Raw genomic sequence first — 25,371 nt, forward strand, 5'->3', positions numbered from 1 at the left:
ACAAAATTCTTCGTGTGTATGTAAATGGACCTGGGTTCTAAACTCAGAAAGTCATCTAGGATATGGAACAGTTGCCCCTGACCCCTGAAAGTTGCCCTTGGCCCCTAAAAGCCATGGTGCCCCCTAGTTTCTGTGCCCACCCTACCAATTTGCAGAATGCCTTGATGGGGCAATACTGCCCAGTATAGAGAACCCTGGTGTATAGCCTACCATTGAGGGCAGGACGAGTGACAGAACACACATTAGTTGTGGTTCTTCAGAGAAACAGAACCAAAGAGGGAACGAGAGAAAGTTATTTTAAGGAACTGACTAATGTGATTGTGGGTGCTAGCAAATCCGAAATGTGCAGGGCATCAGCTAGAGACCCAGGGAAGAGTTGGTGTTGCAGTCTTGGATCTGAAGGCAGATTGGAGGCAGAATTCCCTTTTCCTTGGAGACCTCCATCTTTGCTCATAAGGCCCTCAGTTGACCGGATGAGACCTACCCATATTATGAAGGGAAATCTTTACTCAGAGTCTGCTGATATTAATGTTAATCACATCCGAAAAGTACATCTAGAGTAATGTTTGACCAAATATCTAGGTACCATGACCTAACCATGTTGACATACAAGGTTAATACAGCATATGACAAGGAAGTTGAAGAATGTTCTGTTCCTTTAACAGGAACCCAAGGGGTAGTCACTGTAAACATCTTTATTTGTTTTCTTTGTAGCATAACCAGTGTGCAGCGTTCAGACAACGGGTCATATATTTGTAAGATGAAAATAAACAATGAAGAGATTGTGTCTGACCCCATCTACATCGAGGTGCAAGGTAAGTCCAGAAGCCACAGGGTGGCTATATTAATTGCTTTGCATGTAAAACTCTAGACTTGGGCACACCCATTTATAACTCTGTATGCAAACTCTACAAATGCGTAAGCGCTGAAATTTTACAAGGGGATCCTCTTTTGAGACTTTAGGTAATAATGGATGAATGACATGAATTTGATTCTCAGAGTTTTAGCTCTATCCTCGGCAATAGGGCTGAGATAAAAACAGATTATGGACCTTCCTGTCCTCAGATTATTTACAATTTAGAAACCTGGAGACTGTTTTTCAAAGTGAAATGCATTCCACTCACCAGTTCTCAAGGCTGGCATCCGAGACCGCTCACCTGGTCTAGTGGTGATTTGCCTTGGAGGGTGAGTGGTTTTCCTGAACTGGGTCAGCAGCTAAATCAGGACTCATTTGGGGCCCTAGGATTTATTAGGTACATGGTTCAGTGCAGTTCCATGATGTGACATGAGATGGGCTCAGTGGAAGCACGAAGTGAGATAATGGACTAGGAGAGGGTGGTCTCTGCCCTCAAGGAACTTGAACTGCAGTAGGGAGTGTGAGCTGATGCCTAGGTGAGCCCAGGTCCCGAGGCCCCGGGTCTCCGGGTACGCATGCTTGGTTTCTGCAGTGGCAGGACCTATCAAGGAAGGCTTCAAGGAGGAGGCATCTCTATTATCACCACAGCTGATCATTCCTTACCAGCCCACAGGCTGCCTCCAGGGCCCTGCATCCCAGCTTTCTGAGAAACTCTGCCAGCAGAAGCACCCAAACAGTTTTCTTTTCTGCTTTCTCCTGACCCTCATCCCCCACAGGCTTTAGAGCAGGTGATTGGCTATTCAGGGAAGTTCAGCTAGAACCATCTCCCACTGAAAGGCTGCTCTGCTCCCCATTCTTTTGCAAACCTAAACCTCATATCCACTAATGCTGCAGGAGGCCTGGGGGGAGGGACCCCTCAGAGAAGTCTCCTTTAGAGCTTTGTTCTAGGCCCATCCCAGGCTGGACAGCTAAGCCTCCTCAGGATTATGTCAACATCAGCCCACGGGTGGAGATGGGTTGGTAGTGTTCCTGTGTTTGCTGTTAATCTTGGAAAAATATCAAGAGGACATTTAACTTGTCAGAATCCCAGCAAAATGCCCAGGGCAGGAACACGTTAGGTCCAAATGGTGTTCTGCAAAACTTCCAAACAGGCAAAAAGGACCCCATTTTGCCATTCCCATATCATTCCTTCTGGGACCAGGAATGTCAGTTCCCAATCCCAAAATAACACAGTTTAAATCCCCAGTAACAGTTAGCTTGCCTTGTTAAATTTTTGGCACATGCCCCAAATGAGTACGAGCTGGCTTTCTCTGAGGTATTTCTAAAGTTCCGTTCCTTACCGTCTCTCTGAGTTATAGTCAAAGACTTTAGGATTATAATATGTGACTGTGTCTATACTGTTCTGGTGAGAATGTACTTTGAGTAGCATCCAGCCCTGCACCAGTGGACAGATTTTCAAATTCATTATCTCTCCTCTTAAATTGTCACACAGAGTAGATCGTCCTCAAAAACAGGTGGACCTGTTACGTGGCTTTGTTTTTACTGTGTGTGTATTTTGGGAAGGAATACTGAACACGTGCCAGCCTGTGCCAGGAGTCTGAGCAACACCTGGTTTCAACACGGGCAGGCTTCCCTCTGGTAAAACCAGTTCTGAATCACCTTTACAACCCGTTTGGGAAAGTATCCTAGAAAGCTGGCTGCAGCTAGTTGGGGAGGCCTTAGCTTCTATTCTTCCTGAGCCAACTTTCAGAAGATGAAAACTGGCCAGGGGCATCTGGGTGGCTCAGTGGGTTAAGCCTCTGCCTTCGGCTCAGGTCATGATCCCAGAGTCCTGGGATCGAGCCCCGCATTGGGCTCTCTGCTCAGCGGGGAGCCTGCTTCCCACTCTTTCTCTTCCTACTTGTGATCTCTCTCTCTCTCTGTCAAATAAATAAATAAAATCTTAAAAAAAGAAAAAAGAAAACTGGCCATTCCAGGTGTATGAAGAAATCTATTGCCAAGTTCCAGAACAGTCTCTTCCCTTGGGACTCGGCCTTTGCTTGTGGATCTAAAACGTTCTTTCCCTGAACTCTTTCTCTGCAGGACTCCCTCACTTTACTAGGCAGCCTGAGAGCATGAATGTCACAAGAAACACGGCCTTCAACCTCACCTGTCAGGCCGTGGGCCCTCCTGAGCCCATCCACATTTTCTGGGTTCAGAACAGCAGCCGTGTTCACGAACAGCCGGAAAAGTCCCCCTCTGTTCTAACTGTTCCTGGTAAGTCCGAGTCATGTGATTTCTTTAATGTTTGCTCTTGAACAGTGGAAGGGATCAAGAGTTTGGTGCCCGTGGCTGACACAGTATAAGGCTGGCGCAGTAGAAGACAAAGATAGCACAGGGGTGGCAGCTGGGGTTAGGGGCTGGGGATGGGTAGAGGGAGGTGGGAATCTCAGGAGAGAGAGTTCATGAGCTGAGGTGGGAAGTGGGTGAATGCCGTGAAGGGTGTCCGTGCTTAAGTGAGCAGAGTGGCCAGGACCCCTGAGCCCTGGCAGCAGGAGCCCTGCAGGCCGTTCTCGGTACTGGAAACACGGGGGCAAACTTCTGGAAACAGTCGTCCTGGCTTCCTTCCCACTCCAGGGCTCCTCCCCTGCCCTCCACAGCCTCAATCCTGGACCCACAGTTTTTCACTCTGAGACATGCTTCCCCCTGGAGGAGTTCCTGTCTGACCCCGGCTTCTCTACTGGCTGTGTGATAATGGCCTTGAGCTTTGTGTCTCCTGACCTTCAGGCTCATGTACTCAACTCCCTCCCTGGTAGTTTCACTTGCTGGTACATATGCATCTTAAAATGAGACTCTTGATCCACCTCCTCCGCAGATGCTTTGCCCCAGAATTCCCCATCTTAGTAAATGACACCGCCAGCGGCCCATCCTTCCTCTTTCTCATTTTTCATGTTGAATGCATCAGCAAGTTCTATCCATTCTGCTTCTACTGTATGTCATACCGAGTCTGTGTTTTCTCCCTCCGTGCTGCAGCACCCCATCCACATCACTGTCAGCTCTGGCCAACACCAGTGCAGGAGCTCCCTAAGGGATCTCTGCTTCCAGCCTTGGCCTCACTCTAATCCATCTTCCATGGCTCCCTGTTGTCTTAGACTGTCACTCTTTGAGTTAGTTATTCCTGCCCCTGCCATCAGCCCTGTGTGCTTTGGCCACCACCCAACTCTCCAACCCAACCCCACCCACCCGACCTTCTTATCCTTGCTTATTAAGCACCAGTCATCCCGATTATCTGTCATTTCCTCACACACATGGCCCTCCTTCCTGCCTCAGGACCTTTGCATTCTCTTTTCTGTCTACCTGCAGTGTTCTTCCACTTACCCTTTGTCCCATGACACAACTCCAGTAGCACTTCTTCCAGGAAGCCTTCCCTGGTCATTCAGCTATTTTAGGTCCTCCCCACCTCTTTATTGACTCCCAGTCATGTGTTCCTGTGGACTCCATCGTTGCACTCGTCACCGTCTATCATCACCCACTTACTTGTTTAGCCTCTTGTCTGTCTTCTCAGAAATTATATGCTCAGTCCAAACAAGGACTTTGTCTGTCCCAAGGCAGTGCCCGACTCACAGTAGCACTCACTGAATATTCATGGTGACAACAGACCAGCAAGTGAATGCCAGCCCCTCGGTTTTAACTCTGGATCACTTTCCTCACTCCTCACTGCATAAGGAATATTACGGTTTTCTCTGCCTCCATCCGAATTGTCTTCGAATTTCTCCCAAGGAGTTGATAATCAAGCTCCTTCTTAGTTCAAAGTCAATTTGAGGAACCTCTGTACTGTTCTTCAGAGTGGCTGCACCAGTGCTTGCCATTTCTACCAACAGTGGAAGAGGGTTCCCCTTTCTCTTCATCCTTACTAACATCTGTTGTTTCTTGTGTTGTTGATTTTAGCCATCCTGACTAATGTGAGATGGTGTCTCATCATGGTTTTGATTTGTATTTCCTTGATACCAAGTGATATGGAGCATGTTTCATGTGTCTGTTGGCCAAAGACATTTGGATGTCTTTTTTGGAAAAGTGTCTATTCGTGTTTTTGCCCCTTTCTTAACTGGGATATTTGTCTTTTGGGTGTTGAGGTTGATAAGTTCTTTGTAGATTTTGGATACTAACCCTTTATCAGATATGTCCTTTGCGAATATCTTCTCCCACGTTATCAACTATGGAGAGAGCCCATATGTCCATCAATTGATGAATGGATAAAGAAAATGTGTGTGTACACACACACACACACACACACACACACACAAAAACACAGGAATGTTACTCAACCATCAAAAAGAACAAATCTTGGGGGACCTGGGTGGCTCAATCAGTTAAGCATCTGCCTCTTACTCAGGTCACGATCTCAGGGTCCTGGGATCGAGCCCCTTTTTGGGCTCGCTGCTCAGTGGGGAGTCTGCTTCTCCCTCTGCCCCTCCCCCTGCTTGAGCTCTCTCTCTCTCTCTCTCTCTCACATATAAATAAATAAAATCTTAAAAAAAAAGAATGAAATCTTGCCATTTGCAACGACATGGATGGAGCTAGAGTGTATTATGCTAAGTGGAATAATTCAGAGTACAATAAATACCATATGATCTCACTCATGTGGAATTTAAGAAAGAAAACAGGTCAACATCATGGGAAGGAGGAGGAGAAAAAAAGGAGAGAGGGAAATAAGCCATATGAGACTCTTAACGATAGAGATCAAATTGAGGCTTGTTGGAGGGAGATGTGGGGGATGGGCTAGATGGGTGATGGGCATTAAGGAGGGCATTTGTGATGATGAGCACCAGACGTTTTGTGTAAGGGATAAAATCACCGAATTCTACTACAGAAACCAATATTGCACTGTATGTTAACTACCTAAAATTTAAATTTAAAAAAATTTTTAAATAAAAAATAAAAATAAATAAGTAATTTGTAAAACCCAAACAAAGTCCATTTGAAAACTATACCCCCACCCTTTCTAGGATGGTGGCTCTGAAGTCCCATAAAGACTTGTTTTCATTGAGGTAAAATTGATATACAGTTAGGTGTGTGGAACTTAAATGCACAGCTCAGTGAGTTTTGAAAATGTAGACACGCATGGAACCACCACCTCAGTCAAGACCCAGAACATTGCCATCACCTCAGAATGTGCCCTCATGCTCCCTTCCCATCAGCCTCCACCTCTCATAGGCATTGGTGTTCTGATATCTGTCACCATAGATCAGTTTGCTAGGTCTTGAACATTGAATAAGTGGAATCGTAAAGTATGTATATTCTTTTGGGTCCGGCTTCTTTCCCTCAGTGTGATGTTTTTGGGACTCCTCATGTTGACGTGTGAGTAGTATGCTGTTATTGCCAATAGTGCTCTATGGTATGGATGTGTGCCATTTTGTTTGTGTGGTAAACATTTGAGATGTTTATGGATAAATAAAGGAGCTACAGATATTTGTGTGCAAGGCTTTGGGGAGACACAGGTTTTTATTTTGTCTTGGATAATACCTGGGAGAAGAACTTCTGGATCATATACTGGGCATATAGTTTAACTTTTAAGAAAACCACCAAACCGTGTTCTAAGTTGTGCCGAGTTATATTCCTAGCCCCAGTGGATGAGTGTTCCAGTTGCTCTACCCATGTCATTGCCAACATTTGATATGGTGAGAGTTTTTTTTCCATTTTAGACATTCTAGTGAATATGCAACAGTAAATTTTAAATTTGCATTTCATTTCCCTACTCTCAAATTTTAAATTAGATTTAGAAAAGATTTGAAAGATTTGAGTGGGGTGCCTGGGTGGCTCAGTCGTTAAGCGTCTGACTTCGGTTCAGGTCATGATCCCAAAGTCCTGGCGTTGAGCCCCGTGTTGGGCTCCCTGCTCAGTAGAAAGTATTTCTCCCTCTCCCTTTGCCCCTCCCCACTGCTTGTGCTCTGTCTCTCAAATAAATAAATAAATGAAGTCTTAAAAAAGTAAAAAACAAGATTTTAGCATTTTTAATTGTGCTCGTGAGCCAGTCATATATTGTTTTCATGGAAGTATCACTTCAGGTCTTATGCCTGTTCTTATAAAAATCTTAGAATCAGCTTGACAGCTTTTGCAAGAGTCTGTTGTGATTTTGTTTGCAGTTGTATTGAATTTATAGATCAGTTTAGGGGGGGATCACATCTTAATAATATTGAGACTTCCAATCCAAGAACACACTCTGTCCATTTATTTAGGTCTTCTTTAGTTTCTCTCAGCAATTTTTTGTAGGCCTTAATGCAGAGGTCTTATATGTCACTTGTTAAAGTTATTTGTAAATATTTTATGTTGTTGATGCTGGTAAGTAGCACATTTAAATTCATTTCCCAATTGCTTACTATAAGTATGTAGGAAATAAGTTAATTTTTGTATGTTGATCTTACATCCTACAACCTTGCTTGTTAATGTGTTAGTTTCTAAGAGTATTTTATTGTTGTTGTTGTTTTGTAGATTCCTTAGATTTTTTTGTAAGCAATGTTACCTGCAAATAGTGGTCCAATCTTGCCTTTTTATCCCTGTCCCTTTACTTATTTTACTAACCAAGACTCTAATACAATGATGAATAAAAGTGGGAAGAGTTAATATCTCTGTCCCAATCACCAACTATGACAGAAATTGGATTTTGGTCAGTGCCCTTCATCAGGTTGAAGAAGTTTTCTTCTATTCTCAGCTTGCAAAAAAATTTTATTTTTTTTTTATCATATGATTACATAGTTTTTCTCCATTATTTTCCTACTGCAGCAAATTACACTGATTTGATTTTCAAATGTTAAACCAGTGTGCGTTCCTGGGACAGCGTTCCTGGGACAAACTCTACTTGGTCATGATGTATTGTGGTGGATTCAGTTTACTAATATTTACTAATATTTAGTTAAAGACTTTCCCATTTACGTTTACTCTGTTTCACTGTTTCACTGCCATACTAGGGTAACACCAACTGGGTGTACTGCAATTCAGTTCTGATACTGAACTGGGTGGCTCAGCTGGTTGGGCAGCTGCCTTTGGCTCCAGTCATGATCCTGGAGTCCTGGGATTGAGTCCTAAGTCGGGCTCCCTGCTCAGCGGGGAACCTGTTTCTCCCTCTGACCTGTCCCCTCTTATGCTCTCTCTCTCATTCTCTCTGTCTCTCAAGTAAATAAATGGAAAATCTTAAAAAAAAAAAAGAGAGAGAGAGAAAAGAAAAGAAAAAAAAGAAAAGAAAAGAAATCATTGGCCATGTGATTGAACAGTCTCCAGACCCCTCAACCCTCTCATCACATGGCTGGTCGTTCTGGTGATCTGTCTTCCTCCTGAGGTTTTCCAGGGGCTATTCTACACTTCATTAGTGTAACAAAGCTACTCCTGTCACCAGGCAGTTATAAGGGACACAAGCTAAATTCTTTATTGTACAACAGTGCTCATGAGGGGAGTGGTCTGTAATTTTGTTCTTGGAATGTCAGTTTTTGGTATCAGGGTATTTTGTCCTCATAAAACTAGTTAGTACGTATCCCTACCCCCTCTATTTTCTGAAAGAGTTTAGTAACATTGGTGTTATTTTGAAAAGACATGCATAAATTTCAGTGAACACTCCAATATCATGGTTGGGACACAATATTTCTGGTAGTATAGTTTGCATTACTTTTTTTGATGAAGGTTAACATGTTGATTAATGTTGACTTTGAGGCTAACTGAAATCCTCAGGTCTTTTTTCTCATTAATTACTGCAAAGTCAAAGCTCTCCTGTTTCTTGTATCTTTAATTATTTTTGGAAGTTCAGCCTACCATTTTTCCTTATAAAAATGTAAACCATTGTCCCAGCCCACGGAGGCCAGTTGGAACCTCCATCCTCTCCTTCAATTAACAAATCAGCCTCCTGCTCTGTGCCAGCTGCCTTTTGTGTCTCGTCCAAGTTGTTGATGAAAATCTAGATTCCATCCTAACCAAGGGCAGAGTCCCGTGACCTGCTGATAAAGGCAGACTGAGTTGACATCAGCTCATTAAATCAACTTTCTTGGCTACTGTTCAACCATTTGTAAATCTGCCTGCTTTCATTTTCCTTCCATTTATTTCTCTTTCTTATCTTCTGAGATGTTATCACTACATCGGGCTGGTAACTATCACAGAAAGTCTGAGCCGAAGGCAAGGCTTAACCTACACTGAGCCACCGAGGCGCCCCAATAAAATCTTTTCTAAATCAAACAAATTAAATAGGGACAATTTGTCAATCTCTGTTCATCTGGAGCTTTTCCTCTATTGCATGTTTTGTTAGAAGGTAAAAGTGTTAAAAAAAAAAAAAAAAAGGAAGGTAAAAGTGTGTTTCTGTGATAAGATTTGCAAATTCAGCTCAGGTCATGATCTCAGGGTCCTGGGATCGAGCCCCACACCGGGCTCTCTGCTCAGCCGGAAGTCGGCTTCCCCCTCTCTCTCTACCTGCCTCTCTGCCTACTTGTGATCTCTGCCTATTTGTGATCTTAATACCCCAAGACTATGTATAATTTGTCTCAGCTTGGAGAACTGATGTATTTCTAAATGGTGATATACTCTCACAACCACAACCTATTTTGGGTTGCAAGTTCATTACAATTTTTATTTTACTTTTTTTTAATTTGAAGTTTTTTTCTTTGATAGAGAAGATAGAAATAAAATAGAAATAGAGCAGTTTAGAGCCTAATAGTGTGGTTTTTTTGTTTATTTATGTATTTATGTATTAGAGAGAGAGCATGTGCAAGCACATGTAAGCCAGGGGTGGGGGTGCAGAGGAAAAGGGAAAGAGAAAATCTCAAGGAGATTCCACACTGAGTGTAGCTGGGTGGGGGGCTTGATCTGAGAACCCTGAGGTTATGACCAGAGCTGAAATCAAGAGTCGGATACTTAACTGACTGAGCCACCCAGCGCCCGACAACAGTGTGTTTTTAAAAAACTTTTATTGTGATGATATTTACACAAACCTACACATGTGGTTAACTTACATAGAGGTACATGCATGGGCATGGACGTGTGCGCACGTGCGCGCACACACACACACACACACACACACACACAAGTCCGTGTATAATTGATGAAATCTGAATAAGTTCTGTGGACGGGACCAATGTCAGTTTCCTGGTTTTGACAGTGTGCTGTGGTTATGTAAGACGTTAATGTTCGGGAGGTAGGGTGAAGGATACACTGAACTGCCCTGTATGTTTCTTTATATCTTTCTGTGAATCCATAATTATTTCAAAATAAAACGATTTGGGGGGATCCAGGTCATGAGGCTGGGTGTGGAACCTGCTTAAGATTCTCTCTCCCTTTCCCTCTGCCTCTGCCCCACTCTCTTAAAAAACAAAACAACAGTTTTTTAAAAAATTTTATTTCACATAATTATTAAATGGTTTCATATCTAAAATGTAGAAAATTAGAAAATGTAGTTTTACATCTTATTATACATGTACAGTTACAACAAAACACAGATTTGTTTCTGTTTAAACTTTTTCTGTAACTATTTGTTTGGGTGTGTGTGTGTGTATATATATATATATATATATATATATATATATATATATATATTTTATGTGATTTTCCTTCAAATTAGAATAGATAATACACATGCAGACTAATTTCAGCCTTTTTAATTTTATTTTTTAAAGATTTTATTTATTTACTGGGGCGCCTGGGTGGCTCTCAGTGGGTTGAAGCCTCAGCCTTCAGCTAAGGTCATGATCCCAGGGTCCTGGGATTGAGCCCTGCATCGGGCTGTCTGCTCAGCAGGGAGCCTGCTTCCTCCTCTCTCTGCCTGCCTCTCTGCCTACTTGTGATCTCTGTCTGTCCAATAAATAAAAATCTTAAAAAAAAAAGATTTTATTTATTTACTTGAGAGAGAGAGAGCAAGTATGTGAACAAGCGTGACTGAGGGGAGGGGCAGAGGGAGAGGGAGAGAGAGACTCTCAGGCACACTCCACGCTGAGTGCAGAGCCTGATGTGGGGCTCCATCTCACAACCCTGGGATCATGACCTGAGCCAAAAATCAGTCATTTAACCAACTGAGCCACCCAGGCGCCCTTATTTCAGCCTTTTTATTACCCAAATAATACGTGAACACATTTTCATTGTAAAACATTCAAACCATAGCAACATACCAAAGCAAAATGGGCAAGTCTCCCTTGAATCTCTACGCATTCACTCCCCACATAGTTGTCACAGACAGTGTGTGTGACAACACACAGTGTGAGCCACTGGTTCACTTCCTTCTAGGCTCTTCTCCTTTAAATGTACTCACATATGTACATATACACATAGATGACCAAGACATGTAGCTCTTTCTATGTAGGTACTCATGGACCTCTCACTGATTATGATAATCACCTCATTGCATGAATGGACCATAATTTATTTAACCACCCCCTTGTTGATGAGCATATAGGTGGTTTTATTTTGGTGGTTGTTGTTACTTATGTGGACATCTTTGTATCCATATGTATTTCTTTTCTGAAAACCTTTCTGGACACCCTGTCCTTGTCTGTGTTTCTACAGTGCCTCTTCCATCAAGTTTGTACCTCCTCCCCATGTGGAAGCACAACCATCTACTGTCTCCCCACCCTGAATTATTGATCAGTGTGATTATTACATATTAGTTATTCATTACCTCAGCCCTGTCACCCAGCACAGTGCCTGGCACATCAGAACTGTGGAATGAATGAATGAACTAATGAACAAATGAATTATAAACAGAACCTGAGTCAGAGGTCCCTTGACTGGGACAAAGGAACATAATGAGAGTGAAGCAACTTGTATTTGCATAATTGCTTTTGCATTTAAACTCCTTCTCATTTATATTTCTAACCAGTTCTATGAAATTAATAGAGCAGTTTTTTCACACCCATTTTGTAGACAGAGGGCTTAAGGAGATCTGTGGAGAAAGGGCCAACCATGCAAACTTCTGACACACCAAGTTAGAGCAAGTCAGGGATCTGTGGACTATTCCCAGGCACCTGAATTTTGTAACACTGTTAAAGATTTACATTATTCTTACTTACATCTGTGTTTAATTTGGAGGATGTGGTAGTGAGACCTGAGCCCACCTCAGAAGTTCACAGTTGAGGAACTAAGTGCCATTCTGACCGGATATGCCCGGGGTGGGGTTTATGCTTCACCTGCTGCTGCAAACCTGGGAGTGTTTGCAGGGAGAGGCCATCCCATCTTGAAATTAACCATGTTGAAATTAACCAAGAAGTAAACTTTTCTGAGATCACTTTTACCAAGAGAGTGCTAAGTAGGACCATGGTTTAAAGAGTCCTGATTGTTGAAACTTGCTTTGAGCAAGCACATTTATGAACAGGAAGGCTGTATGCTTTTTTTCTCTTGATACCAATTGGGTTTTTTGTCCCTCTGTGACATAAGAGCTGTCTTTAAGAGACACAGGCAAAGCAATACTTTGTCTAAAGGGCACTGTTCTGAGTCAACAAAGCCAATCTCAAAGATTGTATGCTGTGTGATTCAATTTATATAACATTCTCAGAAATGACAAAGTGGTGATGATTAATCAGGGTTTAGCTTAGGTAGGATGTTCCTAAAATATGAGGGAGCTTTTTTTTTTTTTTTTTTTGTGCTGAAGTAGTACAAATCTTACCTGAAATAAAATTTCATAGAGCTATACACCACCCCCACACACTCCCCCCCAAAAAAGGGGGGAACAAAAATTGGTAAAATCTGAATATGGTCTGTATTTGAGTTAATAATATTGTACTGACTTTTGGTTTTGTTCACTGTATGATCATGTATGATTATGTAAGATCTGTATGATTATGTAAGGTCTTATCATTAAGGGAAGCTGGTGAAGGATGTACAAGAACTCTACTAGTTCTGCAGTTTCTTGTAAATTGAAAATTATTCCAAAAACAAAATTTTGTTTTATTTTTTATAAGATTTTATTTATTTATTTGAGAGAGAGAGCATGAGCTGAGGGAGGGAGGGGCAAAGGGAGAGAGGGACAAGAATACTCCATGTTGAGCTCAGAACCCAACACAGAGCCTGATCCCACTACCCCGAGATCATAACCCAAGCCAAAATTAAGAGTCGGAGGCTCAGCAGACTGAGCCACCCTGCACCCCACAGTTTTGTTTCTATTTTTTTATTTCAAAATTTTAAAGATTTTATTTATTTTTTTTGTCAGAGAGAGCACAAGCAGGGGGAGCAGCAGGCAGAGGGAGAAGAAGTCTCCCCATTGAGCAGGGAGCCCGATGCAGGGCTCCATCCCAGGACTCTGGGATCATGACCCAAGCCGAAGGCGGACGCTTAACGGACTAAGCCACCCACATGCCCCAGTTAAGGCATTTTTAATACCCATTTTCAGATCAGGAAAAAATTTGGAGCTAGTATGGGACCTGCTCGCTTAGGATTTAGTCTCCATGTGGCTACTGCAATGATCCTGTATCCTGATAAAACACAAGTTGGATTATATTGGTCTTCTGCTCAAAGCTCTGGGTTTCCCATCCTACTTAAAGAACAAAGCAAAGGCCGTTTCCTTTGCCCAAAGTTCACCTCCCCCCATCATTAGCCCATTCACTCACTCAGAGTCACTCCTCTGAGGACATTACCCTGAGCCACCTCTGTCCTGAATATTTAAAATTACAGCCCACTTCCCAACCCATCCCTGGCCCTCTGATCCTTTTCTGTTTTTCCATGGCATTAATCACCTTCTCATAGAGCATGTAGCTTACTTATTTATCAAGGTTATTCCTTCTTACCCACTACCCTCTGTGAGAATATGAGCTCTGTAAAGGCAGGGATCTCTTTTATTCATCGATATACTCCAAGTGCCTGAGAAAATGTCTGACACCTAGTAAGTACTCAGTAAATATGTGTTGAATGAATGAATTCAGGGCAGAGAGTGTGTTCCAAGTTAATAGGCAACTTCCTTTATGCAAAATGTCCTTCCCTTGCTTTGCCTCTTTTGCTCTAGGGGGGAAAAAAAAAAGAAAGGGCTGCTTATCCAGAACTTAAGAATTGGCCCAACTGGTGCTCTTAGAAGTTGCTTTCTTAGCAATTCTGATTGTCCTTCCCTCAAGGGAACATCCTGTTACTGAATGTTCTTTAAAAATATCTTTCAGACCCTGTTTCAGAGGCTTTTTTTTTAAACGAGCAGACCAAGCAAGAGGGCCATGAACGTCAGGAGTTGGGTGGGATGTGACCGAGTACACAGAGGGGGTGGCCCGCTGGAGGAGGACATGGCTCAGAAAGACGGGAGGCTCCAGTTACCAGGGTCACTCCGGAGAGAGTGGGTAGTAGGGTGGGGACTTAAGGGGGTGGATGGCTTTTTTTCCCCCGGGAAAGCCACAAGGGCTGGGGCTATAAAACTTCAAGGTCTGTTCCAGTCTGGATATTGTTCACCCAGACAGAGAAGTGGAAAGGAAAGTGAAAGGCAACAGTCTTTCCCAGCACATGCTAGTTGCCATATCCAACCCAGGCTCTTCCATGAGTCTCTAGCCTGGAGGCTAGTGCCATTAAACCAAGGAAGTATATATATAACTGAATACATTAAGCAAAGAAGACTGTATTTTGCCTTCAGTTTTGGCCCATCCACTTGGGGAGAAAGTTAACTTTGGTTTGAACCAGTTTCGCCTTCTGGCTGCTGCCATCTGTTTGGCCTGGGGACATGAACCACTTCAGCGCATGGACAGAACTGCTGGAATAGGTGGTTTAGCTACTTCTGGGGAATTCTTACTAATGCTGGTGTCTCCTGCCAGAGAATTTGCTAGAGATTGTCTTCCTGACTTTGTGTCCACTTTGAAAAGAAACACAAAAAGGAGCAGCGACTTCCCTCTTAACATCATTTTCCTGATAAGCAGTTTCACTTTCAGCATTGACAAACCTTGCAGTTCTGAAGAACAGTGGGCCCCAAGTTGTCTTACTTAGGGATCTATAGCTGGTCAGCGGATCTCACGAAATGAATCCGTCCTCTTGTTTTTTTTTCAGCTCCTGGCGGGTCCGGAATGTGATCTGTATCTTGTACTCAAGTGTTTCCCAAGAGTTTTGACAAGAGTCATTAAAGTCAAATAACTGTGTCTGGATTGACTATATAAAAAATATAGGTTGCATAACGACTCTCTGTATTTTCTGATTGAGCCAAAGCCAGTTTTTCTAAATATAAGCCAGATTTTGCGCATTCGTGGAGACTGGTGTAATAGGCGTCTTATTTGAAAGCTTATGACTTGGAAGGCTAAAGGTGATTCTTCAGCATGAAAACCAAAGTGTCACAGGTTGGACTGTGAAATAATGGTCCCCAGCATGGATGCCAGGCAGTGGCTTTGAGGGATGAGGTCTTGATCCTCATCTGGAATGTATCCGTCTTCCTTGTAAAGTTAATGCCTGACAAAGTGCCGGGAATCCAAATCTCTCCCTCACCTTGCAAAAGAAGAAGGACTTCTCCCTGACTTATCTGGAGTCACTACAGGGCACCAGTTCTCAAATGCTTTGGTCTCAAGATCCCTTTACAGACTTAGAAATTATTGTGGACCAGAGAGATTTGTTTATGTGAGTTCTGTTGATCAGTACTGAATTAGAAACTAAAACAAAACTTTTAGAGCATAAAAATACATAAGCACGTACTCAGTTACCTGATAGAACTACTAACATCATCACACAACATACAGCCTCTGGAACATTCTGAAACATTGCATCACATGTTCCTGAGAGCATGAAAGTGGAAAGGACTTTCTTATCATTATTGTTAGTGTTTTTATTTTTATTATTATGACAAAAATAGTGTTCATCATTAGGGGTCCTAAGAGGGCCTCTGAGATCCTTTCTCTAGGAGTCTCTAGACCACAGTTTGAGAGTGGCTTCTATAGTGTATTGGCTCAAGGTTAAGAAATTTCCAGATCACTACCTAAAAGATTCCAAATTTTGTTTAGCAAAGGACTTGCCCTCCTGGTAAAATTTTACTGTGTATGTTTAAGAATTATATACATTGTCAGAGCATCTGAGTGGCTCAGCCAATTAAGCATCTACCTCTTGATCTTGGCTTAGGTCTTAATCTCAGGGCCATGTGTTCAAGCCCCACACTGTGCTGGGCACGGAGCCTACTTAAAAAAAGAAAAAAAAATAATTATATATATTGTCGTGTTGGGTTGTGCCCTAATAATAGTTGTGAAGATAATTGATCTAGAAGAAATCTTTTTTCCAATTTCAGCATGTATGTGTATTTTCGTTGCCAAGAAGTGTTGTAGGGTGATGAATCATGACTTCCAAACCCACATAATTATGCCATCTGGATAAAATTCTGCAGGGGAAGTAGAAAATCATGATGGAACACTTTTGGCTGCTGAGAGAAAATTGTTTCATTGGATAATGCTGGGTCTCCCATCCCAGTCATGGGAACACTATATAAGTGCCTTTAAAGGAATTTTACTTAAAATGTCAGAGAACCTGAAATTACATTCTTTGCAGCCCTTTAAATCATAAAAAATTTAAGGTGCAAACCTCAAAATTTTATGAGAGACCACATATATTTTTCAAAGTTATTTGGGAGGAATACAAGCAGAACATACAAGACCCCTGAGTCAGGGTATTCAAGGGTGTCCTTTTATAGATGTGGATACTGGGTTTGAGATAAATATTCCTCTTTAGTGAAACAAATCTATTTTTTTTAAGCCATCGCACAAACTGTTAGCAGTTTCATCTGTCACTCAAAAGGGAGGGACCAAAAATGTGAAGTGATGGCTCCTATCTGAAATTTTAGTTTCCTAGCTCTTGGAATTGTCAAAATCAAAGCCGTTTAGTTAGGATTTCCTCCATTCTGAGGAATTCTGAGGATTTTCCTCCATTCCTCCATTTCCTCACCTCAGAAAATGAAAATACCTGAAGTATCTGTCCTATTCTGACCGAACATTATTTCAGAGAAGTGAAAAGTCACCATAGAATTGTAGGACAGAGACGCACAGCTTCATTTTTTCTTGAGAGACCCTGTCTAGTCAGCAGAACTCAGGCGCCTGGACTAACTTCCATCTGGATGGAAAAGAACAGAACCCCACCAGCGCTGGGTTTTTTTGTTCACTTCTAACCCTCAAGAGAAGAGCCAACAAAAAATAGGGATCAGGTTTGCATTTCTTAGAACTTCTCCCAGGCGGTTCTCTGGCCACTTGGACCAGCCTTGGGCTGGCCTTCCCTTGGCAGCTTGTTCCTCCCTGATTTTTCAAATTTTTAATTACCGTTAGTGACAAGCTTTGAATTTTAAAATTATCAGTTGGAGAATTTCCTATACAGTGGATAGAAGAAAACAGAGTAAGGTTTTCAGGCAGGAAGTGAATGGAGGTCTAATTTCAAGAAGTTTTTCTTTCTCTAGTTCATGATGTGAATTCTGTGCCAAAGACACCTTTATGCGCCAGAGACAGAGAAGTTTCCAGAATCTACTAGATGGTACATATGGCTGTGCTTTAAAAAAACAAAAACAAAACAAAAATTTTTAATTTTAGAATAGTCTTAGATTGGGTGCCTGGGTGGCTCAGTGGGTTAAGCCTCTGCTTTCCGCTCAGGTCATGATCTCAGGGTTCTGGGATCGAGTCCCACATCGGGCTCTCTGCTCCGCAGGGAGCCTGCTTCCTCCTCTCTCTCTCTGCCTGCCTCTCTGCCTACTTGTGATCTCTGTCTGTCAAATAAATAAATAAAATCTTTAAAAAAAAAAAAAAAAAGAAATGTCAACATGAACCTTTAAAAAAAAAAAAGAATAGTCTTAGATTTTAGGAATCATGGAGATAATACAGATTTTCCCATAAACCCCACTTACACGTTCTCCCATTAGTAACATCTTACATTAGTGTGATGTATTTGCTATAATCAGTGAACCAATGAACATTATTAACTCAAGTCTATATTCAGATTTCCTTAGTTTTACCTAATACCCTTGTATGGTTCGATGATTTCATCCAGGATTTAGTGGTCTTGTCTCCTTTGGCTCCTCTTGGTTGTGACAGTTTCTCAAACTTTCCTTGTTTTTAATCGTCTTGACAGTTTTGAGGAATACTGGTCAGATTTCTTATAGAACACCTCACCGTTTGAACTGTCTGATACTTTCCTCCTGATGAGACTTGGGTTGTATGTTTTTGGGAGGAAGATTGTAGAGGGGAAGTGCCATTTTCATTACATCATATCAAGGACACATTCTGTCAACGTGACTTAGTGGTGTTAACCTTGGTCGTGTGGCCAAGGTAGCGTTTATCATTTTCTCCACTCGAAAGTTTAAAAAAAATAAATAAAGTTTTGCTTTTATTTCCTTTTCATACTGTCCTCTTCGGAAGGAAGTCACTTTGTTTAGCCTATGCCTAAGGGGTTGGGAATTATGATCCTCCCTCTTGAGGGCAGAGAATCCACATAAATTATTTGGAATTCTTCTTCATAGGAAACTTGTTTGTTCCTTCCCATTATTTAATCATTTATTTATCTCAGTATAAATACTGAGAATCCACTTGTGAACATTTATTTTATACTTTGGTTTACAATCCAAGGCTACTGCATTTAGTTTCTTGCTCAAACTGTTCCAGCTTTGGCTGCTAGGAGGAGTTCTTTCCGTTGGTTTCATGTCTCTGTCATTCCCCCATCACTCTGTGTGTGTGTGCTTGTATGCATGTGTGTGTGTGTATGCACACCACATGACGTTTGTGTTAAATTTGTTCCAGGCTCATCTCATCTGTTTCCTACTCCAATCTGAGAAATCAGCCATTTCTCCAATGAGTTCAGGTTCCTTTTATTGGCAAATATTAGAAACCAATATCTGGATTACCTCTCCTTTCTATTTAAAATTAATAAATCAACTAGTTTTGTTTTTTTTTTTTAATTTCTAAGATGTTTTCAAACCTCTGAAATGATAGGGTTTTTCTTCATTCAGCACTAGTGTCTTCTCTTCAGGTAATAATAATGTCTTGTGTTTATGTAATAATTCTTTTTTTTTTTTTTAAAGATTTTATTTAATTATTTGTCAGAGAGAGAGAGGGAGAGAGAGCAAGCACAGGCAGACAGAATGGCAGGCAGAGGCAGAGGGAGAAGCAGGCTCCCTGATGAGCAAGGAGCCTGATGCGGGACTCGATCCCAGGACGCTGGGATCATGACCTGAGCCGAAGGCAGCTGCTTAACAACTGAGCCACCCAGGCGTCCCTATGTAATAATTCTTTATGAATTGTTACTTTTTTCAGAATTTTTAAAATCTATTTTATTTATTTATTGGAGAGAGAGAGAACAGAAGCAGGGGGAAGGGGTAGAGGGAGAGGAAGAAGCAGGCTTCCTGCTGAGCTGGGAGCCTGAAGCAGGGCTTGATTCCAGGACCAGAGATCATGACCCAAGCTGAAGGCAGACACTTCACCGACTGAGCCACCCAGGCGCCCCTAATTTTCACTTTTAAAAATGGATTCATTACGACAGACCGCCTGAAATTAAGCACTGTGACTTTCATCCTGCTATGTCTGGTCTCCTGAAATGTCATTAGTGTGTGATGTCGTATGTACTTGTGGCTAAGCAGCACGCGATCATCCAGATGACCCTCAGGCAGCGCTCTTCTTGACATTGGGGCCAGTGATTAGCAGAAATTTAAGTCTAAATATTATTGCTTTTGTTACCTATCATCTCACCACCCGGGAAAAATAAAACACTTAAATGAAGAACAGCTGCCTTTAGGCCCACGGTTGACTTGCTTCTGGTAGCTAGGGTTCAATCCCAAGTTTGTGTTTCAGCCACCAGCATAGTTTTAAAATTAACTTTGCATTTATGGCCTGAAGCCATTAACCAAAAAGTAAAAGAATGCTAAAACAACCCTCGGATTCTGGTGAGCTGCAGCCTGTTCTCTGTGAGCCTGGTCTCATGACTCCGCTTCCGTTCCAGGTCTGACGGAGACAGCCGTCTTCAGTTGTGAGGCTCACAATGACAAAGGGCTGACCGTGTCCAAGGGTGTGCAGATCAACATCAAAGGTAAGCACCGTGGCCAAGTCCCTTGAACATGTTCTGGGAGCTGGTCAGGGGATGCAGCAGGAGCTCTGCAGCCAGATACCTGAGTTTGAACCCTGTCTTCCCCAGGGACTTTCTTTGTGACCTTGGACAAGTCACTTAACCTCTCTGGCTTCAGTATAAAAGAGGGATGATTACATATTTCTACATATTTTTGAGGCTTAAATGAGATAATGCAAGTTAAAAGCACCCAAAACAGTGCCTGGTGCATAAGTCTTTGATAAATATTAGCTCGTTTAGTTCTGCTTAGTCTAAGAAAATAGGCTGAGATGTCTACCCTCCATCTTCTTTGCTCCTGTTTTCACCTTGCCCTCTCCCACCTTGAATTAGTCCCTGTTACCCCTTGAAGAGCTCCCAGGGGTGGGGGCAGCTTAGGGCATTGATTGAAGGAATGGGCTCTGGGCAGCTGGGGCTGACACAAGTCTCCCCTAGCTGCTGCCCTAAGAGGAGAGAAGGGAGAGAAGAGCCCAGAGCTTCTATGTCTCTTCCTCCAAAGTCCTTGTTGCCTCTGAGCTGGGCCATAACATAATGGGAGACCTGTCTTGGAAGGTCCCCATGCTAGTGGAGACATTCCAATCCAACTGTCTGCCTCTTCCTCCTCCCTCTGTGGGATCAAAATTATTTAAACCCAAAACTTGAAACTAAATACTGTCATTTTAACCCTTTTCAAATCATCTTTCTTACTTTCTGTCGTAGAAACTCAAGCGAATTTTATGTTTTAGTATTTGTGTTTTTTTAAAATATTTATTTATTTATTGGAGAGAGTGAGAGAGCATGAGTGGGGGAAGGGGAAGGCAGAGGGAGTGAGAGAAGCAAACTCCCCACTGAACAGAGAGCCCACCTCGATCCCAGGACCCCCAAGATCATGACCTGAGCTGAAGGCAGATGCTTGGCCAACGGAGCCACCCAAGCATGCCTATTTGTTCTTACTTTAAATATTGAAAAGCAAATACTGGTTCCATATTTCTTTTGGTCTTAATCTTGAGGGAACAACACAAGGGAAAAGCAGAATGTATTTAATAATGTGTTAAAGGTTAGGTAATATATTGGGGTGCCTGGGTGGCTCAGTGGGTTAAGCCTCTGCCTTCGGCTCAGGGTGATCTCAGGGTGCTGGGATCGAGCCCCACATTGGGCTCTCTGCTTGGTGGGGAGCCTGCTTCCTCCTCTCTCTCTGCCTGCCTCTCTGTCTACTTGTGATCTCTCTCTGTCAAATAAATAAATAAAATCTTTAAAAAAAAAGTTAGGTAATATACTGCTGGGGACTCAATATTACAAAAGAAGTTATACTTTTAAAAAAAGATGCTATGGCGGCACCTGGGTGGCTCAGTTGGTTAACATCTAGCTGGATCTCAGCTCGGGTCTTGATCCCAGGCTTGTGAATTCAGGCCTCACATTGGGCTCCACACTGGGCATGGAGCCAACTTTTTTAAAAGTAAATAAATAAAATTTAAAAAATAATAAGATGCTGACGTTTCTTTTTGGCACATCAACTAGATGAAGGCGATGAGGGGACATTCTCTAAAAGTTCATTGGAAGAAAAAAAAGAGCAAACTGAAACTTACTCCTGGAGGAACTGTATAACTTCCTTCCTCATTATGAGTCTCATTATTACAGTTTTCAAAAGCAATGTTGGGAATTTCAGGAATTCATGGGTAGGCGTAAATTTATAAAGACTATTTTCATGAAGTGTAAACACCTTAAAATTTAAACATTTATAAAATGAGAGACACTTTTTAAAATTTTATGCTTCACACAGAACTTAGCTTTTTTTTCTTCTTTTATTTTTATCAGTTCTCTTTTGAAAACTTATGTTTGCTTTTCATTATTTAAACATTTATGTCAAAGCCACCAAGACTCCCTCTTCTAATCTGTTACTAACTATAATATATGTAGCCAAATTATGATCTGGAAAGGCATACATTTTAGTACAATTCTGCAAGTAATCTATTTAGGGAAGTGAGTCAAACAAAATGCTGATTCTTTGCCACTCACCAAGCTATGTGTCTACAAGTAAACAGAAACTCCTGAATATGGTACCTGGTGTACTTCTCATGGTCCCAGCTCTCCTTCCCTGATCTTCTGTTCACGCTGTCATTGCTTCCCCTCCAGCACACCTCCCCCAACCCTCCTCCATGTGTTAACCTTCTTAATCTTCCCTGCAGCCCCATGGAGCAGTGGTGTTACCATCCCCACTAACAGAAGAAGGAATGGAGTTTAGAAAGGTCATTTAACTGTGACCCAGGCCACACAGCCAGCCAGGCAGTAACCAGACTCCCCTGTCCCTGCTGGTGCTCACAACTAATGTGCTTGCTACCGCCTGCCACCAGCCTTCAGTGTCCTACTGAGGGACGTGTGATCCAGGCTCAGACAGACTTGAGTTCAAGTCCCCGTTCTGCTGCTTACAAGCTCTGTGATCTTCAGCACATTTTTACCTTCTCTGATTCTCAGTATCCTCATCCATAAATGAGGATTGTGAGACCACCTCTCTGACAGGGTTTTAGTGATGACGATACAAAGCGAAGTCCATAACGGGCTGACCCATTGTAAGCATGTGAAAACAGCAGTCATCATTTTTGCTTATGAATGTGATTATGACTCTTAATTGAGAAGTAAAATTAGCCCAAAATAAGATCCCCAAACTCCAGATCCTTCTTAGATTCAAATTAAGATACGTAACCATGTCCCACACGTGGCCACATCCCACACGTGGCCAAAGTCGTTGCACACTTTATGCCTCCAGTCCCAACAGTTACAGTTGGCTCTTTTGCTTGAACGGATTTCTCACCTGTTTCCTTGGCCTGGATAGCTGCTCCCTGCTCTGCCACACACCCACACTCATGCTCCCATAGCACCCTTCTAGTCCCGGCATGGGGCTCTCATTGTCAGGTAATGTGGGTCTCCACTCCTCAAGCAAAAGCTGCACAAGAATAGGGCCATGGCTCTGATTGGGAGAGTGGGGGGGATGGATGTAGAGCTCCAGCACCCAGCAGTGTGCCCGCATGCAGGAGGGCAGTGACCACGAGCTCAGTGAAGGAAACAGACATCTCTTCATCCTTTTCCAGCTAAGGTCTCACTTCATCAGGGGGCAGGAAAGCAGGTCTGTGCTCCACTCCTCTGGCCCAGGCAGCACTGTCCCATCACCAGAACACCTGTCTATAAGCTAATATGCTTAGTCTCAGGCCTAATGCAGCTTCTTTTTCAAACTTGGGTCAAATTTTCCTAATTTTAAGAAATGGAAACAAGCATGATATTTTGTTTGCTTGGTAGCTGTGGCCACCTGTGGTTTATAACTGTGTTTGTATGTGTGTCTTTATTTCTGTGTAGCAATTCCCTCCCCACCAACTGAAGTCAGTGTCTACAACAGCACCGCACACAGCATGCTAATCTCCTGGGTCCCGGGTTTTGATGGATACTCCCCATTCAAGAATTGCAGCGTTCAGGTAAACCAGCAGGACGAAGAAAGAACTGGCTGTTTGGTGCTCTGAGGGTCTACTTGATCTTTCTTCCTCCTTTCTACTTGATCTTTCTTCCTCCTTGGCCTTTCTTAGTGCCGAGGTCTCCAACACCTCTGTTCAGAAGTCCATTGACCCCTTCCCCACTCAGTGTCTGCCACGCACGCCCCATTTTGTGGTGTTCTGCCCCAGGATGCTGTTTCCCTTCTACTCATGGTGCAGGGCCCAACCAGAAGGGAAACAGGTTTCCAGGATAGAACAACATGAGACCAGGGGGAATTAATTTTTAACATATAAAAACACATCCCTAAATTAGGACTGGCTTGTGATCAGGAGTTCCGGGAGGCCAAGAACTCCTCATCCTGACTCCTCCTGGGCCAGTGACTGTGAAGGACAGGCAAGCATGAGATGGGTCATTTTTGCTGTCAAATGTAGCACCTTGGCCCCTGGCTCCCAGGACAACCTGGGCATTACAGGCCTTGCAAAGTCTTTCCCCTTTTTTAACCACTACCCAAAATTGGTGTGAAAGAATGCTGTAAGAAATACAGGCCAGCCATCCTAAAATGGTACCTTGCCATGATGTAGGCCCTGCTTTGAGTGTTAATTTCATCAAAATGGAAAGGGTAGCAGTAACACTACCATTTACTGAGTGCTCACGATAACCAGGGACTTTGCAGACATTATCTTACTTAAAACCCACACCAGCACTGCAGGCTCGGAATGCTCACAGAACCCATGAGTGGCAAAGCCAGAATTCAAAGCCAGAAAGTTCTGATGCAAAAAACAGTGCTCAAAACCATCCCTTCTTCCATGTCTTAGAAGAGATGTTATTTCTGGGAGCAGGCAGTCAAACATGTGTGGATTGTCCACTGAAAACATCAATGTCTTCTGCCCTGCATGTTGTCACACAGTAGGGTCAGAAATTGTTCTTAGTTTCATAAATGTCTGGCCTTACTAGCTGAAAACATGTTAACCTGACACCTGCCATTCATGCTAGCTCAACTTGAAGCAGTGACTTCTGAAGAATTTTATATGTTGACAACCAGATGTTTTTAATACCAAACAGAATTAGTTTCTCTGTTTTTACTGCCTCCCACTCTTGTCTAACAGCTGTTCCTTCTCTGGAAAGTGAAAACATTCTATTATCCCCGAAATAGCCTCCGCCCTCACCTCACCAGCTCTAGCTTTGCTTAATTCTTGCCCCATTTTATGTGTAAACCTCCTAAGAGCTGGTAAGTGTTAGGAATTATTGTGTCTACAAAGTCCTCACCAGGGATATCCATTTTTTCTGGGCAGCTTTTTCTGAGATCTATTTCACAGACCATAATATTCACCCATTTAAAGGGTATAATGTTGAGGTGCCTGTGCAGTTCAGTCGGAAGAGCATGCAATCTTGATTTTGGGGTCGTGAGTTTGAGCCCCATGTTGGGTGTAGAGATTACTTAAATACACTTTAAAAAATAAAGTGTATAATGTGCGGCCATCACCATTGTCTAATTGTGTCTATATTCATAAAAGCTATTCTATAGTTTTCTTGTGTTCGCTTTTTCTGGTTTTGGTGTCAGGGTGATACTCGTCTTACAGAATCAGTTGGGAGGTGTTCCCTCGACTTCTGTTTCTTGGAAGAGTTTGTGGAAGATTGATGTGAATTCCTTAAATATTTGGTCGAAATCACCAGTGAAGCTGTCTGGTCCTGAGGTTTTCTTTGTGGAGAGTTTTTTGAATACTAACTCAGTCTTTTTACTTGGTACGCATCTACTTAGATTTTCTATTTCTTCCTGAGTCAGTTTTGATAGTTTATGTGTTTCTAGGAGTGTGTCCATTTCTTCTGGGTTATCTAATTTGTTGGTGTATAATTGCTTATAATATTCCATTATAAGCTTTTTTATTTCTTTGAGGTTAGTAGTAATGTCCCCTTTCATTCCTGATTTTAATACGGGTTTTCCCTTCTTTTCTTCTGTGTGCATTGAGTTAATTTGCTCTCCTTATTTATTTATTTATTTATTTATTTAGTTTCTTAAGGTAGAAGGCTAGGTAATTTATTTGAAATTTCTTCTTCTTTAATATAAGCTTTTATAGGGGCACCTGGGTGGCTCA

General features: G+C 42.3%; 1 protein-coding gene across 1 annotated transcript in view; it reads left to right on the forward strand.

Annotated features, from left to right (window-relative positions):
- The window catches only part of LOC111158416 (MER proto-oncogene, tyrosine kinase), a 111,421-nt gene that overhangs the window by 39,267 nt on the left and 46,783 nt on the right, over positions 1 to 25,371 (forward strand). Inside the window, exons 3-6 of the mRNA XM_022520418.1 lie at positions 715 to 815; positions 2,939 to 3,112; positions 19,700 to 19,786; positions 23,147 to 23,262. Coding sequence (XP_022376126.1) covers positions 715 to 815; positions 2,939 to 3,112; positions 19,700 to 19,786; positions 23,147 to 23,262 — 478 coding nt within the window. The remainder of the gene's footprint in view (positions 1 to 714; positions 816 to 2,938; positions 3,113 to 19,699; positions 19,787 to 23,146; positions 23,263 to 25,371) is intronic.

Source organism: Enhydra lutris, unplaced genomic scaffold (genome assembly GCF_002288905.1).
Source record: "Enhydra lutris kenyoni isolate GAN:26980312 unplaced genomic scaffold, ASM228890v2 scaffoldscaffold59, whole genome shotgun sequence".
NCBI classification, from domain to species: Eukaryota; Metazoa; Chordata; class Mammalia; order Carnivora; family Mustelidae; genus Enhydra; species Enhydra lutris.